Source organism: Pimephales promelas, chromosome 8 (assembly GCF_988280905.1).
Source record: "Pimephales promelas chromosome 8, fPimPro1.hap1.1, whole genome shotgun sequence".
In the NCBI taxonomy this organism is placed as follows: Eukaryota; Metazoa; Chordata; class Actinopteri; order Cypriniformes; family Leuciscidae; genus Pimephales; species Pimephales promelas.
The window spans coordinates 11091671-11111506 of NC_142776.1; the positions used below are offsets into that span (position 1 = coordinate 11091671).

The 19836-nt window shown below is 39.3% G+C and overlaps 1 protein-coding gene across 1 annotated transcript; it reads right to left on the reverse strand.

Moving 5' to 3' along the window:
* Nucleotides 1-2477: 2477 nt before the first annotated feature.
* On the reverse strand, nucleotides 2478-12478 carry slc19a2 (solute carrier family 19 member 2). Its single transcript, XM_039655748.2, has 6 exons — nucleotides 12262-12478; nucleotides 10834-11400; nucleotides 9366-9603; nucleotides 7897-8089; nucleotides 4575-4716; nucleotides 2478-4475 (listed from the first exon to the last, which is right to left on the reverse strand). The coding sequence occupies exons 1-6, from the start codon at nucleotides 12388-12390 to the stop codon at nucleotides 4341-4343; spliced, it is 1404 nt and encodes a 467-aa protein (XP_039511682.2). The 5' UTR covers nucleotides 12391-12478; the 3' UTR covers nucleotides 2478-4340.
* Between the last annotated feature and the right edge of the window lie 7358 nt (nucleotides 12479-19836).

Sequence of the window (19836 nt, forward strand, 5' to 3'; positions counted from 1 at the left end):
TTTGGTGTTAGAGGCCCGGGTTCGAAATCTCTTAACCACTAGTTGCTCCAGAGGTGTGCGACCTCGGAAATATATACAGTAAGTCGCTTTGGATAAAAGTGTCAGCTACTGTAAATGAATCAATGTAAATGTAATGTTTAACAAAACGTGTAGTTTTTGTATGGAGAAATGTGATAATTTAATTCTAGGGGGCAGCACACATTGATAAACTGTTGCAATATAATACAACAGTTAGTTCAAGTCCTCAAATTTGATTGATCAAGTGCCTGTGTTTGAATCATTTTATCTTTTCAATGGTTCAATCCAGAACAAAACACAACCACTTTGTATCGATTCTGCTTTGGCTTCGTTCAGAACTGTTTCAGTAGAACAGACAAAAAAATAAAAAAAATAAAACTAAAATCTCTCTTTCTTTAAAAAGGCAACTTCACTCTCGCAATAGTGCTGTTCCCAGCTCTACCCCTAAGGATTCATAGGAAGGAAACAAGGAAAGAGGACGAAGAATCGAAGGAAATATTTCAAATTGGAATATTCTAGATCCCTTGAGGGTCAGCTGTGCTTAAGGGATCTCCCCTTATGTTATTTAAGTTTGGTTATTTCAGAAATTCATTAATAAATAATAATAAAGTATGACACCTGGTTGAAATATGTGAGATGTATGGTTTGTTTAAACTGCAAAGGTAAAACTTTAATTGAAATGATTGTGACAGATGTGAAGGAGAATTTACTTAATTTACGAAACACTTGACAAGATACACCTGTGCACCCTTGCTCATACCTCATATGCAAATTAGAGAAATGAGATATGACGTTTCCGAGTCAAAAGCTGGAGGCGTGAGGAAACATCCAAGTATTGAGAAGATACTAGATATTCTCAACAACAGCTCTGTGCGCCAGCCTTTGAGCCAAACATTTTATGAATTTGCAGTGAACGTGCATTAATTCTTCACACGTGTGAGAGAAAAAGAGCCTGATCTCATGAAAGTTCGTATTATAGCACGAATGTCATTCCTCGTGGCATTTATACGCCAAAAAATGTTTTTGTGTGTATATGCAGTGGTGGAGGAAGTACTGAATCTCAGTACTTAAGTAAAAGTACAAATAACCAGATAAATATTTACTTTAGTAAAAGTAACACAATGACAACCATACTTAAGTAAAAAGTACCTGATTTTAAATGTACTTTAAGTATTAAAAGTAAAAGTACTTGCATAATAATGGATTCTCTTAATGACTATTTTCTAATGATTAATAAAACATTTAATTCTAACTCATTGAACCTAAATGATGTTCAATAATGATGGAAAAAAATTGTTGTCACCATTTCTGAAACAAGCTTGGAATTAGGCAATATAAGCCATATCCTTACTATATGTTAATAACTATGTTTGGCAATAAACGCGATTAATTTATGGTGTAATTCTGAACCTCTTGGCTTGCCATAATCCTAACCAAACGTATATTACACACGGTGTGTTTCCTATGCATGTAAAAACAAATTTTCGCGTATAAATTGCACGATAAACACACTGCGTGCGAGACCCATTTAGTTGATGTATCTATGGCAACCAAACGTCACTGGTGAGACAAACGTGCAACGAACGGACTGTCAGATTATGTTTTGGCAGGGGAAAAACTGATCAGAAAATGTAATGAAAAAGTAACAGAAGTTGTAGAAATGTAGTGGAGTAGAAAGTATAATAATTGCTGCAAAATGTAACGAAGTAAAAGTAAAAAGTAGGCACTATTTATTCTACTTAAGTAAAGTAAAGATACGTGAAAAATGTACTTAAGTAAAGTAACAAAGTATTTGTTACATTCCACCACTGTGTATATGGTACGCATTTTTCGCGTGCATATGATTTGCACTTTTTGGTGTATAATCCGCACAAACTATACCCCACCCCCCTCGCCCCTAAACCTACCCCACGGTTTTTTAGTGCATAGCATTTGCACGCAAAACACATTTTTGGCGTATAAATGCCACGAGAAATGACATTCATGGTATAGATACTCATTTTCATGAAACTGTGTTGGAGAAAAATGTGATTGCAGATTCAAACTAGTGCTTACATCCATAATGTGATTGTACGGGCTAACAGTCTGACTAGTATTGGCCCAATTCTTGGGACTAAAGCTGGGCTTCCCTGAAGACCCTGCTTGTGATGTAGTACTTCAGTAAAGTTCAGGAACTTTCAGAGATTTTTGACTTCACACAAAATTTCATTTCAACCACAATTTTTAAAAATCTGTTGCAGTGCACGGAGTCCTACGTCACCAGACTAATTTGCCTAATCTTCACAGTGCTTTAGATCGTGGTGGAAATGCAGATAGCAGCAGGTCTGGGGGAAAAAAGGTCCCCCCATTCATCATCCGGGTAAATTCGGTGGAAACGCGGCTTATGATTTATTGCAGCGCCCACCGTACTAGAAATTCAAAAAGCTTGAATGAATGTATAAATGTATTTAAAAAAAAAATTTTTTAAATTAAGGACCTATTTTTTTTAATGAACCAAACAGTTTCTAAGCATTATTCGGACAGGATTAGTTTTTACAAAAATATGTAGATGGAGTAATATAATTTTACCACAGGACGTCTAATATTAATGGCCAATTTGCTTGTGATAAGAAACCTCAGTAAAACTAGCAGAAGTGTGAGGGGTAACTCGATTCACACACTGCCGTCACCTCCCTGTCGTCATGTGCGCATTACGTTGCTTCCCAATAGCAGTGTTCTACTTCATGCAGCGCTGCGCAAACCGATCGGCGGCTGACTTAAAGCAGTGCATGCCAGTTAGAAATTGTGTCTGACTTGAGGCAGGGCTGACGCCACGTAACTGTGACATATGGCATCAAAGTACTGCGAGAGCGATGATGACGACAACTGTTCTATGATTGGCCAGATTCACCGCATGACAACAATCACGTGCGTTTCATGTTTATTCGAACACAACATTGTTCACAAATTATTAATGTTCACAAATACTGTTTTTAATAAACGTAAAACCTCTTCATGTAGTCGCGATGTTATATGGTGTCTTGTTTATTAAAATAAAACAGATTAAAAAAAAAAAAGTAGACCGCTTAGAAATGTGTCCGAGTGCGGTCCGCCTTGCTCTGATGTCATGCTGACATACATCAAAAAACTCTTGCAATGGCCGCGTCGGATTCTGCAGTCAGGCGCACTTGCTTTCCATCGACTGTGCTATTAAAACGATGCGAAATGACACAACTTAATGACAACTGTGATGCTTTCTCTTTTAAAATGTTTGATTTTAAAACTCTGATATCATGGATTTTATGTGTAGCCTATAAATTATGCGTGAATATTCCTAATCTGTCTGACAGTGCAGGACAGAGAGCCCTATCCGGCTTGGCTACACTTTTTTCACTTCTTCCCTCACTGCAGCCACTTACTCCCAGTTACAATTCAGGCGAGGTGCATCTCCGTTTTCAGCACACAGCAACTCTCACAGAAAACACATGAGATTTACCAAAGACTTGTCCCACCGATTAAATTGCACCTGAATGCTTTTTCAAGCCTTCCATACTTGGAAAAACTACTTTAAAATTTTTTTGATAAATTATTGATAATCTATTAATAAAATTATTAATAGATTACATACAGCACTTGGATGCTTTATTTGAATCGTTGAACTAAATTTACAAAAAAGTAAACAAATAAACCTTGTTTTCCACATACCATTCCGATCAAAAAGGTCGAAAGCATAATCCATTTAGTTAAATTTTAGTTAGATTTAATTAATAAATCGTTCGACTGGACAAAAATATAGATTATTTGTTTGCACACATGATACCAGGAAGCAACGCAATAGGCACATGACGACAGGATGGTGGTGTGTAAATCGAGGTACCCCTCCCACTTCTGCTAGTTTTCTGAGATTTGTTATCCCATGCAAATTGTCCATTATAACAGACGTCCTGTGGTAAAATTACATTACTTTACATTTCATTCCAATGGGACTAAAATCGATGAGAAACTCTGGTAATAATTACTTTACCCCACCGCTCCATGTAAAACTAATCCCGTCCGAATAGGGCTTTAGTTTCAAGTAACATCCATAAAATAAGGCATCATACTGGTTTCTGTTAAATAAGTTCATTTTGTTCTACACAATGTGACCCACAACGGCCACTTACGGTGTATATTTGTGAACTCATTAATAACATTCATAATCATCAGTGCTTATAATAATCTATAAAGGTGGATCAATCAATTGTGACTGATTTGGAAAGGCTGCTTGTCTTTTTTTTTATATATAAAAAACAAAACAAACGTTCTGTTCAGTTGGAGAGAGGATTATTCCATAACCTTGCATTTCATGCCTCTGGAACGGACTCTGTTGTGGGTAACTCATTCGGTCCTCCAGATCTCCTTCTTTTGAACAGTTTATACAGCCCAGCAATGAAGAATATCACTGCTACTGCAGCAAAGTAACTCGCATAGATCAAAAACTGTGGAAAGTAGAAAATTGCACAGGATATTAGCAGCTTTCAATGGTGATGGAAATGCATTATTACTCAGTGCTCAGCTGGATTCATGCTTTAGTTTACCTGTAGAAAAATGTCCAGGCCCAGTCCGGCAGAATCTACTACAATCACTGTAAGAACCGTCTGCAGTAAGAGTGCAACGAAAGTGTTTACTCCAAAAACCAAAGCATATCGTTTCATGCTTAAGTTAGCAGCAATCTGATACCTGCAATATAAAAAAGACAAATTAATTGACCTTTCCCAATATCGATTTAAAGTGTTATACATTTAAATAATTTACTAGGCTTTTTTTAAAGTGTAGACTTTTAAAGGGTTAGTTCACCCAAAAATGACAATTTTGTCAGTATTTACTCACAAATTAAGAATATTAAGATACACAAATTAAGATATTTAAGATATTAAGATCTTCGCTCCTGCATACTAGTCCATAGGCTTCTTGAGGGACTGGCTCTTGCTGGCATCGAAAAGTCATCAAAGACATCGTTAAAATAGTCCAAGTGACTACAGGGGCTCAATTTTAACTTTATCAAACGACGAGAATACTTTTTGTGCGCAAAAACAAACGCATTAGGTCCTTGTTGAGGTAAATTGTAGTTTTCCTTCCTTAAAACCCCAGTCTTAAATTAAAATGATGAAAAGTAGTATTTAATTAAATGCATTTATGGTGAGATTACTACATTATATTGAATCAAATGTATATATGTTGAACCTACTACATCTCCAGGTCAATCTGTGTTCATTTTGACTACGAACCGTGCGCTGTCACTTTATTTCTGCGTTTGAAGCACAGCAGAAATAGAGTCGGTACGGAAACGATCTCTGCACTGCTGTATACGCACCGCACCTGGAACGGATCGACGGACTGCATCCGCGTCAAGGTTATTATAGTTTTGCATTTTTCATTAGTTTTTATTTTTATTTCGTTTTGAATTTTTGTTTTCAAATTCAGTTTAGTTTTAATTAGTTTTAAAAGTGGGTTTGCTAGTTTAGTTTAGTTTCTATTTTTTGAAAATGCTTAGTTTTAGTTTAGTTTTTATTAGTTTTAGTGTTAGTTTTAGTCTTTTTTTTGTAGTTTGGGTTATTTGTCAGGGGCAAGGTTGAAAAAGGTCAGAAAAAGAATTGTGTTATAATAACTCAACAAAAACATCATACAATTTTAGAAATATCTATTCAACATTAAAACCAGTACATAAAATGAAGCCTACAATGTGAAAATCCTTTACCGTAACAATCTAGATATCTTCTATAAAAAAATCCCACAGCTTTACAATTTCCACACCTTATACTAAATTTACCCTATACAACACTAATCTGGACTGAAGCAGCAAACAGTCAGTGTAAGAGTAAAATAATGACATAACATTATTTAATATTTGAATCACAGCTTATAGAGTTTTGACACCGACAACCAAGCAGCAAGGCTGCAACCAGGGTCTGAAAACTAGTGAGGTAATAATGGTTAATAATTACCTCACAATAATTAGTAATATAATAATGGTTAGGCTATTGGACCCACATTTCCCCATGGACATGAAGGGATTTTTTAAAGGAATTTACCATATATATATATATATATATATTATATATATTAACTATTAAATGGCACTTTCTGGAGAGTTTTGTGCAAAGAAACAGAATAAAAGTAGGTCTAAATAAATTGCTAGTTGAATAGATTGCTAGTTGAGAAACACTACTTTAATTATTGCATTTATGATGACTATGTGAAACGTTAACAAAGCATGAGCTGTCTTCCAGCTGGCCAGTAAGGTTATTTTGGCAAATTTTATTCTGTAACATACAGATCTGTATTATGCTATCGTTTTTACAGATAATCACAATGATCATTGCGTTTGGTGTGGTTGCCTTATGCAATTGCAGTTTGTCTATAAGCTTTTTTTATTAACGCAGACAGTAAAATGTTGCCAGATATTGCTACGAAAAACAAGCAAATAATATAATAACAATTCGAAATTACTTCAAAGCTTGTGTTTTGGAAATAAGATTCATATATCACTAACACCAACATGCAACTTTCCACTATAATAACTTTCTAATGTGTCACAAAAAAATCCGAAAAACAGGTCCAGAAGATTACTGCACCATTCGATTAGGTGGATCTGGCAACACAGAGGCTACACTAGCGCCCTTATTCACAATGCGTTCTCAAGCCCCCTTCACTGCGCTAGCTTCTCGCTGCAACATGAATTGCAAACACACAGGTGGTCTAAACATCGCTAATTAATCATTCACATAATCATTCAATCATGCCATTCCATTTTTGAATGTAAAAAAAAATGGCCGAGGTCCGGACTGGTTAGCCACGGCCATGCCCACTGCCCAGCAGCATTTTACCTCAAAATTGCAACTAAGTCAGTAACTTTCTAACGAAGGCTCAATCGCTTTTCTGGTTGACATTAACACACTTACATAATTGTATTAAGTATTTAACATATTTTTAGACCACCTTTTAATGTGTGATTGTGTAAAATGTTCATCATGAGATACCAACCTTTCGCGAACTTGCTTTTAACATTGATCGAACCCTCGTTTTCATAGAGACGCGGTGTGCATTGCACGGAGGGGAGGGGCTGTGTGTGTGCGTGCTTTAGAGAGAGAGACGGAGGGAGAGAGCGTTACAGGGAAATGAAATACAACGAATACACTGCGTGTTTTAAATAGTGTTAAAGACGAAAACTAAGGACATTTGCTCTATAATTTTATTTTATTTTAGTTAGTTTTGCAAACACACATTACAGTTTTAGTTAGTTATAGTTTTTTTGTAATGGCTCGTTTTTATTTTTATTTCAGTTAACGACAATGTTTTTTCCCATCTAGTTTTCGTTTTTTCGTTAGTTTTCGTTAACGATTATAACCTTGATCCGCGTGCAGCGTGAAAGCTCTAATCTGTTAACATAAGAAAGAAAATACGCACCGCAAACAGAGTAAGTGTGAAACGGGCGTAATTAATGACAGAATTTTCATTTTTGGGTGAACTATCCCTTTAATCACTCAAAACCCTTTATCTAACCTCTCTACTGAACTGTTGGATTTGCACATCCGCCATGTTCACAATTTAACACTTTTTTTTTTTATGTTTGTACTGTAGTTGTCCAACACACAATGGGTTGTGAGCAATATTAGCCGTTACAGAGTGCATGGATCTGCACATCGGATTTTATCCGGAAAAAGCAGACAATCCAGGTATTTTTGGAATATTAATTTCTCCTTTTCTTTCATCCTCATTTCGTTCGAAGTCATAAGTTCTTAGAACGTTCTGGTCCGAACAAAATGTAAAAGTTCACAAAATTCCTTCAAAAAATTTTAAGTTATCCAGCGTAAAGTTGATTTCTAAAGAAAATTGATACACACTGATAGCTTTACTTACGTTGCTATGGTGATAAGCAGCATGTAGGTAGCTCTGAAGATGATATAGGCAGTGTAGCAAACCCAGATATTTCTGACGGTGTCCATGAGTAACACACACACTGCAATTACCAACGAGAAAATGCAGAGAGCAAGTTCTCCCCACACTGCCCAAGACACTTTCACAAAGCTTACAACAAATGCAGCAAAAGCACCTGATGGGGAAAAAACAACAGAAGTCATTAAAAGTGCCCATATTATGCTCATTTTCAAGTTTATAATTTTATTTTTGGGGTCTACTAGAACACATTTACATGATTAAAAGGTTGGGTAGGCAATTTCGGAGTGGCTAGCAATAGTGAGCTAGCTTTGAAAGCATAAGATCCCAAAGCCAAGCCACCTCCAAAACACTTGAACGTCCAGTTCGTGCACAGACACAAATTAGGCTGGTCTGATCGGTTTATTCAATGCATTTTCTGCTGCACATCCAAAGAAGTGAAGTCACCTCATCACTGGACGACAGAGTTGTCTCTATTATATTAAAATTTTCATCATGACCTGCACATTGACAACATTGGTACTTGGTGGTACTCTGTGTTTCGACCGCAGAAACCAGGGTCTAAATGAAGTTTCGGTTAAAAATGTCCCCCTCAGAAAGTCCCTGCTCACTAGGTACTTTTTCAAAGTTCAGGAAGTTTCGGGGGTGGGACTTGAGCACTGAACGTGCTGATTGGTTCATTTTAATTCCAAATTGTCGCCGTACATTAAGGTGCATGAGCAGTTTACTATGTTTCATAGCGCATTACGATCATGGCAATAATATCAAACAGGTTTGAAAATATCATAGTGTCTGTGACTACGAGAGACAGACTCAGGTCACATCACTGACAAGCTCATATTTGCCGAGCATCAGAGACCGCAACGAGCACCGATTTGGCCGTGATCTGGGGGTTGTCATCACAAACCTTCGAAAACAGTCTGAAACAGCAAAATCCAGCCAAAAGTTTTCAGATTTCATGTAATTTTTTTCCGTTCACACTTGCTAAATATGATCGGATTCCATTTGGATATGCACAAAAATCGGATTTGGACTTATAGTCTAAACAAGGCTATAGTGAAATCACTTTCCCAACTGTTCTTTGAGGGCAGGTCAAATTAAACAGTAGACACATTTTGCAAAGTGTAACATGTTTATGTAGCTACTAATGGAAATAACGGCAGGACTACAAACAAGGCGTCTCAGAAAAGCTAAACTCTGCAGGGCTGTGGCCCTCCAGGAAGTTTGATACCCCTGCACTAAAAGAAAAGTAAAAATAAAAAGCATAATAGGTGCCCTATTATTGGGAATCAATTTATAGAATTGTATCTATTGTTATTTGATTGTTGCCGGCCTTTTCATAATTATCAACACAAATTCAACAGAGAACGCATAACACAAAGTAGTTTGAGAATGAGCATATAATAAAATTGATTATAAACCAGTAATCATACCAAGCAAGGTAGAAATGGTCTCCACATATCCATTGTAGATCTCAAAATCATTGGAAGGCAAGATTTTCTCCCAAAGTGCTTGAGCGTAATTAACCACCTGGAAGTAACCACAAGTGGACAAAGCCCACCACACTGACCAGGCCAGTAGGGTAGAGGACGAGTAACACTGCAGAAAGTCTGCCCAGAGCATTTTTAACACTTCCAGTAATCTACTACTGCTAGTGTTGTCCCTGAGAGCCTGAAAAATCAAACAAATCAGGTCACAGACAGTTATCTCATAAACAAGCATATGACTGTGAACTTATCAGCATCAGCAAATATTAGCATTTTTTTAATGTTTAAAAAAAGAACATTCAGTCTTTTTAAATTTAAAGACTTTGGTTAAACTTTCAAACACAAATTAAGATTTTTTTTTAAATGGTTCAGTGCCTTCATTAAAAGTCTAGACAACCAAAAATCCAAAAAGGTCTTTAAGAAATAAAATAAATTCTTATGAATTGAGTGTCTTCAAAGTCTTGTAAAGATCACTTTATATGAAAAACAGATTTAATTTAGGCTTTTATTCACATATAAACACACATACATCATGTCACATGCTAAAACAAACCTCACTGCGTGGGCACTTTTGAGCTTCCATATATTTACCATATCTGACATGCTCCATGTATAATGTTTTTCGATCACTGCTTTGGTGTAAATTAAATGTTAATCATATAAAGTGATTATATATCTTTAAAGATTTGGATTAAACTGCTTGATTCATATAGATAGATCTATTTTACGATGACTTTATGACCTTTTTGGATGTAAGTTTGGGTTATCTGGACTACCAGTGGAATGGCAGAAACCTCCCAGGATTCAATAAAAAAAAAAATCTTAATTTGTGTTTTTTAAAATTATTCAAAATCTTTTGGGTTTGGAACAATATCAGAGTGAGTAAATGACAGAATTTGCATTTTTGGGTGAACTATTCCTTTAAAGGAATAGTCACCCAAAAATGCAAATTCTATGGCTCATTTTGTTCAAAGATTGGATATATGGTGAATGCATAATAAATATAATATTATAACATATACAATAATTACATCATATACTAGATATCAGTCATAGCATAAGGAAAATTATAGGAATTAAATTGAATTCACATTTATTTGTATAGTGATTTTCAAAGTACATCATTTCATCTTTACAGAAAATGCATATTTGGACTGGAGTCAACGTTACAATTTAAAGTGACCTGTTATCAGAGGTAAATGTCCAAGTTCTGAATTTCAGAAATTTACATATACAAAATCACAGTTAGCCAAAAGTGTATTATTTTTAAGCAATGCAATAATTTATTTAAATAATAAATTAAAAAGTGTTTTGATTAACATACTATAATCAAACATTTTGGAAGAGCGTACAAATAAACTAGACAAATTTTTTTTTATAATTAAATCATCATTACATAAACTAGTCTACTCACCGTTCTTTCATCTGCACTAAGCTGCATTTTGGACTCAGGATCGTCTGGCTTCTCGATCAGCTGACCACGGTTCATGGGTTCCAGAACTGCTTCATCCTGAGAGCTTTGCTCTCTCTCATGAAAGAACAGGCTCTTAACAGGCATGTGTAGGAACAAAGGGGCAACAAAAGCTATGCAGGAGGACACCAGTGTGATGACGCTCAAGTAAAAAAGAGGTACCTGGGCTACAGACACCAGAACCTGTCCCATGAGCGAGCCAATGGCCGAGCCCAACAGTGTGACGCTGCGACAAAAACCAGTCACCCTCTGATAATGAGACGGCTCCACAACACTGTAGATGTAGGAGTAGTATGCAACTTCAGTGGCAGTGGCCAAACCGAAAAAGAACTCCAATAACTGCATGGCCCGCACACCCTGGGCCTTCATGAGCATAGCATATGTCACTATAAAGCTGGTCGCCTGGAGAATAAGCACAGGCTTGTAGCGAAGGTAGTCCGTGGCCAGGAAAACAGGAAAAAGCAGGACAAGGTAGGAATAGGTCCATAATGGATAGATCTCGTTCACAACCTGTGATAAAAGTTAAAGTAGTTAGAAGAGTCAATAATGCAGTAGTCAACATTTGAAGTGTATCAAAAAAGTTCAAGGTTGTCCTAAGATAAGAACGGGTAACTAATTTTCTCAATGACCTTGATTTGGCAGGTTATAATATATTAACTATAATTATTATATAATGAATATATTATATTAATATATATATATATATATATATATATATATGAAGAGTTCAGATGCAAAAGCCTCTAAATGCCATTTGAAATTTTCTTCTTTAATGATGATCTTTATCAAACTTGTATATTTAAGTTGTGAAATTACTGAACTTAAATATACAAGTTTGATAAAAATCATCATTAAAGAAGAAAATTTCAAATGGCATTTAGAGGCTTTTGCATCTGAACTCTTCATATATATATATATATATATATTGACATAAACCGAAAGAAACTGATAATAAAATGGATGGAAGCTCACAACCTACAATTAGCATTTATTCAAAAAACACAAACACTCTGAAGCCTAAAAATCTTGTGATTTTTCTTAATGCAGGATTTTGCTTTTGAAAAGAGATTAAGCTTCTAGGATTAGACAAATAGCTGGCAGATTTCCCATTTAGCTGGTGGGAAAGTTGACCATATTAAATTATTTTTTTCATTCTCCTTCAAATGTTCTTTCAAATCAAGCTCAGAGAAGGAAAAAAGCAGAATAGGTAACTTAAGCCGTGTCAAATTAACGCACGTGTTCACATTTATTAATATTTTACTAGTATGATTTATTGTAATCTATTACACTGCCTGCCTGCATGTGTGTGTTGAAATCTTACATCATTCACCGCATGCTTTCATCAACCTACAGCACATTCACTAACGTTACCTCTGTCTCCGTCAGGTTTTTGTCAGGTCCCATCAAAAACGGTGTTAGAAAAGGCTCCAGTGGTCTGTGGCTGGAGAAAAATCCATAAATGCACAGTAAAACAGTGGGGTAAAGCCATGGTTCAGACATAATCGCTTGCGCCTATTGACCTTAACGATGCAAAGCGACCGATTCAGGGGCATTTTGCAATAACCCTCGCGCACCGGTTTCTTCTTCTTCTTTGTGTTTAACGGCGTTTGTTTGGCATCCAACATTAATGGTGCATTACCGCCAACTACTGTACCGGAGTGTGGGCCAGCGATAAATAAATGAACCATCCAAAATATTGTGCAGCCTTCTACTCAATTTTATTCGTTAATAGGCCAAATACAGTTACCCAGATCTACTTATTTTTACTTACATTTACTCAGTTCATATGATGTATCATTTCATTGTGTTTAAATGTAATAAATATTTTTGAGTATAAAAATGTTTCACCCCAAAAATTGAGTAAATCATAAACAGAAATGTAAAAAAAAATCCTCAAAAAAGCATTAAAGAAAGCTCTTTCTCCCATCTGCAAAGTTTTAATCAATATCAACTTTTTATGGTTGGATACAATGACAGAGGCTGAACATTTAACAGGGCTTTGTGATTGTTGTGGGGTCAGTGAACATTCCACTATATAACTTTATTGCAGGAAGTTGCAAAAGACAAAAGTTTTTGAAGTGTCGAGCAATAGGGAGTAACACAATCCAACTGGTTACAGTTCCTGAAATGTACAGTATCATTGTTAGTGGACACACATGAAAATCAAAAAGGCCATTTAGATCATGAAGGTCGCCTCATTTCAGAAAAGTAGACCGGCTTTACGAAACGTCAGACGTCATATTAGTTATAGTTATACTAGACTTGTTATGGATCTTATTGATTAAAAAAGAAATTGAGTCTAGTGCAATTATCTTATTCCTTGATTTTTATAAGGCCTTCAACACTGTAGCACCAGCTCCTTACAAAGCTTTTGGATTCCCATTCAATTGCATTAATGTTGTCCAAATGTTGTACAAAGATATTAACAGCTGTAATTTTAAATTCACGAACATTACCAAGGTTATATTCTTTGCGGTATAAGACAGGGTTGCCATATAAGCCCATTTTTATTTTTTATTAATTGTAGAAACATTATCCATTTATATTTTGTGCAATAATAACTTTGTTGGTCTTAATGTCTTTAACAGAGAGATTCAAATCTCACAATTAGCACATCATAGCACTTTATTTTAAAAGATAAAGAGCAAGTTTCTCCAGCTTTAACTACAATTAATGCTTTCTCTAATGCTTCAGGACTCAAACTTAATTTATCCAAGTGTGAAATTATTTGCTTATTTGACAATGTAGAAATTGAAAATATCAACTAAAAATTAAGTGAAATATTTGAGGTTGTTGGTAATAATAGATTACTATCGTAACCCCAGTTCTCTGAAACATCGAGTGGAGAGATCCACCTACAGGAGGGGCATCCGTAACTGACCTCAGCAGAAGCATCCTTGGGTGCTTCTCAATATCCCTCCTCGTCTCCTCGCTCCTCCGTCCTCCCTCCTATGACCCGGAAACCGATCGAGCTCAGCCATCTTGAAGGACATCTCAATTCTCTAATTGCACCGTGAGGAGTCGAGGATCGAGGAGTGAGGAGGCTTCCTTATGAGGAGTCATAAGCGAGGATACACAGGTGCATGCTACGCGGAACTGTTATATTGACTAAACGTGACGCACGTGTCAATTCTCCTCCCCGTTCACATCGGTCACAATAATTTTAATTTATACTTTACCTTTGCAGTTTATATAAACCACACATCTCAGATATTTCAACAGTATAGCCTATCTTTATTATTATTTATTATGAATTTATAAAATAACCAAACTTCAACAACATAAGGGCAGATCCTTTTAGCGCTGCTGATGACACTGTGGAGTGACACTCGAGTGTTCAAGTATTCCAATATATATAAAAAAGCTTTTATTCGATTCCTCTGTCCTCCTTTCCTTTCCTCGCTTCCTTCCCTCGCGTCCTACAGGGGGTGGAGCTGAGACGCAAGGAAAGGAAGCAAGGAAAGGAAACGAGGATGCACAAATAAGAAATGAGAAGCACCCCAAGTCTGGCTAGACAGACAGAAAAGCGCAGCCAATGCCCGGTAAAGCCCCACCCCCTTACCTAGTGGCATATAATGCCTGCAAACGCAGCTATTCTCCAGTAAGTATATTCATTTCTCTTGCGGCAAGCAGGGCAAAGTTGGTGGATCTCGATGTTTCGGAGAACCGGGGTTACGATAGTGATATTGTTCTCTTTCATCATCTCGCGTTCGAGATCCACCTATGGGAGAGACATGGACAGCTCCCCAATTTCCCAATACACAGTGAGGTTCTGAAAGCCAGAAAAAGGATGGTCACCCCAGGGAGGTGCATAATCATGAACCTGCAATCCAGACACGCATACATGCAGGACATGAAACATGCAAGTGGCACACACATGATAATAATCCCAGCAACACAAATGTGGATATATACACTCAGAAGTGCATGGTGACAGGAATGTGCATGGCCAGCCGGCCCATTCACTCCTTAACTATGAGATTGCAGGGAAGGGCTAAGAAGACCCCACCACTAAAACCGAATGTGCTACCGAGGTACTGGTGACATCCAGCTGGTAGTGACGCACAAACGTATGACGAGAAGCCCAACTGGCAGCGGAGCAGATGTCCTGCAGTGACACTCCCCTAAACAAAGCCCAAGAAGCGGCTAAGCCCCTCGTGGAATGAGCTCTGATTTCCCCTGGGGGCTGCACTCCCTTTGATTAATATACCAAAGCTATAGCATTCACAAGCCAATGTGAGAGGCATTGCTTAGATATGGGATTCCCTCTATGAGAGGGCGCCCATGAAATAAAGAGCTGGTCGCTCCTCCTGAAAGCACTGGTCCTGGTCATATGTCTGTAAAGCACGAATGGGGCACTCATAGAGCATTCATAAATCTGCGAATTAGAGGATGGTGCCCGACTGTTGAGCCCTCAAAACCCATATGACAGGCAAAAATCGGAGCCAGGTAGACCTTTACTGCGGAAAAAGACCTCCCTTTTTCCATGAGGTCTTGAAGGAAACACAAAGTATCAGGAACTGAATACTGATAAGATGTGAGACCACGCCCATCGCACCACCCTTCGAACACTTGCCACTAACAGCCATATAAGGCCCGTGAAGAAACGAGCCTAGCATTCTGTATAGTAGCAATCACACACGGCAAAAGCCCCAGTGTGCTTAGGTTTATCCTCTCACGGGCCAGGCCCAGAGAGCCACCTTGTCTGGGTGTGGGTGATAAATCTCCCCGTTCACTTGGGACACTAGGTCCCTGCGAGGCGCCACAGGCATGTAACAGAGGGATTATCTCCACCAGCCATGGTGCTTTGGGCCAGGAGACAGGCCCTGCTGTCTTACCCTGGCCAGTGCGGGAATTATCAGGCACAGAGGAAAAGCATACAGCAGCACTCTGGGCCATGGGTGGGCCAGTGCATCCACCCACGTCCATTAACGAGAAGAACATAGGACAATGGTAATTTCCGTGCGACGCGAATAGATCTATGGTTGCCTATCCGAATCTCATCCATAACATATCTACTATCTGCGGGTGAAGACACCAATCCCCGTAGATTAGATATCCCCGCGATAGAAGATCCACGCCTGTCTTCAGAATGCCCGGAACATAAATCATGTTTAACGAAAGAAATCCGCCCTGACGGTTGATATAAGCCACTTCTGTGGTATTGTCGCAGCGTATGACTACATGATGTGAGGCAGAAAATGATTCAGAGCTTTTCAAATGGTCATAAGCTCTAAATAATTTATGTGCGCTGAACGTAGTCTGCTCGGCCACAGACCGGTCACCGTTGTGCCCTCCTGGGCGGCACCCCAGCCTGTTAAGGACGCATCTGTAGTCACAACTGTCTGCATCATAACCGTCCCCAGAGGGGTTCCCTGTGCGTAAAAGTCTCTGCTCTTCCAGTGGCGCAAGGCTGAGCAGGCGCGCGTCACTATAACAGAGCGGCAAAGATCGCGAATCGGGCTGAAATGTAGTGACAAAACCCATTTCATGAATGCTCTCATTCTCAGGAGTCCCAGCGGCACAACCTGGATGGATGAAGCCATCAAACCCTGTAGCCTGAGGCATATGTGATGTTGTACTGTCGCACCCTCTCTGAACAGTGACAGGCAGTTCATTAGAGATGCGAGCTCTTGCGAGAGACGCGGTCGCATGTCGACAGAGTACAACTCCAAGCCCAGGAAAATTACATTCTGAATGGGTATAAAATTGCTCTTGCTCACATTGACCCTGAACCCGTAAGATGTGATATGTGCGAGCACACAGGTGTCCTGCAACACTTTCTCCTTCGAATCGGCTATAATGAGCCAATCGTCTATGTATGTCAGAATCCTCAGTCCTGACATTCTCATGGGTGTTAAGCCCGCCTCTGCACACAGACAAAACCTCGGGGACTTAGGGCGAGTCCAAACATCAAAACTGTGAATTTGTAACATGTTCCCTGGTAGGCAAAATGAAGAAACTTCCTGTGTGGCGGATAAATGCTTTTATGGAAGAAAGCATCTTTCAGATCGACCACGCTCTTCTGCACGGGACCAGTTGTTCTGTTTTATGGTGAGTGAGCCATGAGTTAACATTCTGAAATTGTATTTCCTCAAACATGATGGTTCAAGATTGGGCGGAGAGAGCCGTCCTTCTTTGGACCAGGAAATAATGAGAATAAAATCCCTGATTCATAAGATTGGGGGGGAACACCTGAATCGCTCCCTTGTTTAGGAGAGAGGAATGTGTGCGGTGCTCTGTTCCGTGTGTGAAGAGAGAACGCTGTTGAAATGCTATCTGCGGAGAGAGATCAGACCCTGTACAATATCATTAGATTTTTCTCACAGTAGCCTGAATGTGGGGGGGGGGGGGGGGACAACACAACGTCCTCCAAGTGGGGCTAGGCAGCCTCGAGAGGGGGGGAGCCGACCTATCTGTGGGAAACCCTGCATATCTTGGACAGGGGTTCTGGGACAAGAAGAGAGTAGGAAGGGCTTGTGGCCTGTGAACGTGGATGGTCTTCCAGCAGCAGCCGTGGCGGGAGTCTATTTTCCACTGGTGCTAAGCAGGCGGTGGGTTATTCTGCCGTGAGGTGGGGGGTTTGTTGCGGGGCCTTTTCTTGCCCTGATGAAAATGTTGTCCCATGGCAGGTGGGTTAGGAAAACGTGCAGGAGGCGCCTGACGGGGTGCCGCTTTCCTAGCAAGGCATAAGTTGAAGGCCTCGTCATCCTTTTTGTCAACACATCGTTGTTGCATCAATGCAACGGCAGGGCTGAAGAGAGCCCAGCCAGGCACCACCGATGCACCCGCATCTGCCTCTTCTCTATGTCAGGAAGGCCCGACAGGTTAAGCCAGAACGTGCGCTCTCCCACAACAGACAGCGCAATAGAGCACCCGCGGGCTTGGACAGTACGGAGGTACTGTCCCTGATACGTCCAAAATCTCCGCATGGTGGCAGAAAATTGGACCATCTTGTTGGGCAAGACCAGTTTAGGGGGAGCGAGCAGCCCACCCTATGCAAGGTTAAGGTGTCTGTTGATACAAGTGTCGATAGCGAGGGGGGTGGATCGCCCATGCCAAGCACCGTCAAATCCTTCACCTCAAGGCCTGTGAGACCGTGCTTGAAGTTCCTCGGACCGGGAGGGGGTTCCAGAACTTTCTAGTTGTAAATGACCCTCTCCTGGTCAGTGGCCACTCAATGTTGAGGTGAGCGGCTGCTCACTCACACACCTCCAGAAGGATGGACTAAGGCTAGGCAGCGTGGGCAACGGCCTGTGGAACGCCAGAGGGCGGGATGGCCTCCTCGTCCTCTGAGACCACAAGAAGGGCCAAGAAGCATCATCCTCGTCGCTGGAACAGGCCGGTTCTTCGACGAGCATGAGGTTGCCCGCAAAGATTTCCTCTTCAGGGAATGCAGGATTGGGCTGGTCAACACAAATAAGTGAGGTAGCACCCCGGGAGACCCCCGGGAGCACGTCGTCATCACCATGTCCCCCATGTGAGTCAGAAAGGCTGAGCACCTCTAACAGAGAGGTGACATGTTACTGAAATACATGATTCAGCTCGTTTACAGACATTTACGGACTGCCCTGATCTCATCAGCATAGTGTCATTGAAATGCATAGATGCTAATCCAATCAGACTGACTATTCAAAGACTGGGACAGGGCCATTAAAAACAAAGGGTGAGAGTCTCAGTAATCTGACTCATTTAACTTACAATAGAGAGAACAGGAATGGCAGGAATATTTTGCTTAACAGCGGATATTATCATCATAACCTTAAATGCTAAATTCAGTGAACCTATAGTTTTTCGTGTTAGGACATAAGATCAGCAGATCTCAAACAGATTCTTAAATTTGTAATCCCCCAAGTGAAAACAGTCGTGCTCAGAATTAATGGCACCCCTGATAAGTATGATAAAAAACTGTCTGTAAAAAATAAATCTGCATTGTTTATCCTTTTGATCTTTCATTCAAAAAAAGTATCAAAAGAATTGAAAGTGTGTGTGTGTGTGTGTGGGGGGGGGGGGGGGGATGGGGGGGGGTGCAGTAGAGCATCCAAGATTGTTGAGCATCACAACATAGAAAGTGGCTGTATAAAATAGATAAAGAATTAAAAATCCCCATTTTGACCATCAGGGCAATAATTAAAAAGTTCCAATCAACTGAAGATGTTATCTGCCAGGAAGAGGACGTGTGTCTCTATTGCCTTTATGGACAGTGAGAAGGAAAGTTTGAGTGTCCAAAGACTCTTCAAGGATCACAGAGGGATAATTGCAGAGATTAGTTGAGTCTTCAGAAAGCCTATTAAAAAAAATCAAACAACCCCTTAGCTACATCACCACATGTTGTTTGGGAGGGTTTCAAGAAAAATCCTTGTCGCTCCTCCAAGTATGTGTACAATTTAATAAACCGTTGGATCTTTAAAGTCGACGTGAAACAGAAGTTGAGATTGACATTTTTTCCTTGTCGTGACGTATATCCAAGTGAAAAGGCTTCTGAAATTAGAAAAAATGTGGAGCAGGGCTTGATTTCATCCTTCGGGAATTGATTGGATCATTGGAGGTTGGGCGTTGCAAACAATTTGAATGCGATTCTCTGAGAGGTGATGCACCAATAGCCGCACCTTCATCGGAATCACTGCACCCTTTTGCCATTCCACGTAACCAAAAGAAAGAGAGGTAGTTTCGAAGGGGGATGGAAGGGTAATGTATTTGATTAAAGATTTCAAGGGTACATGAATTTTTAAAAAAAATAATGAAGTGCACAGATAAATCATTTATAATAAACACTACAATATTACATATAAAAAGAAGATTTGTCCAATTTGATTTCATGCCGACTTTAATGTTGTGGGCATATTTTTCTGCTGGGGGTCCTGGACTTCAACAGATAAAAAATCAAAACCTGACGCCTTCTTACAATGGGCCGTGTTTGGATCTTCCATGATCAGGTCAATGCTC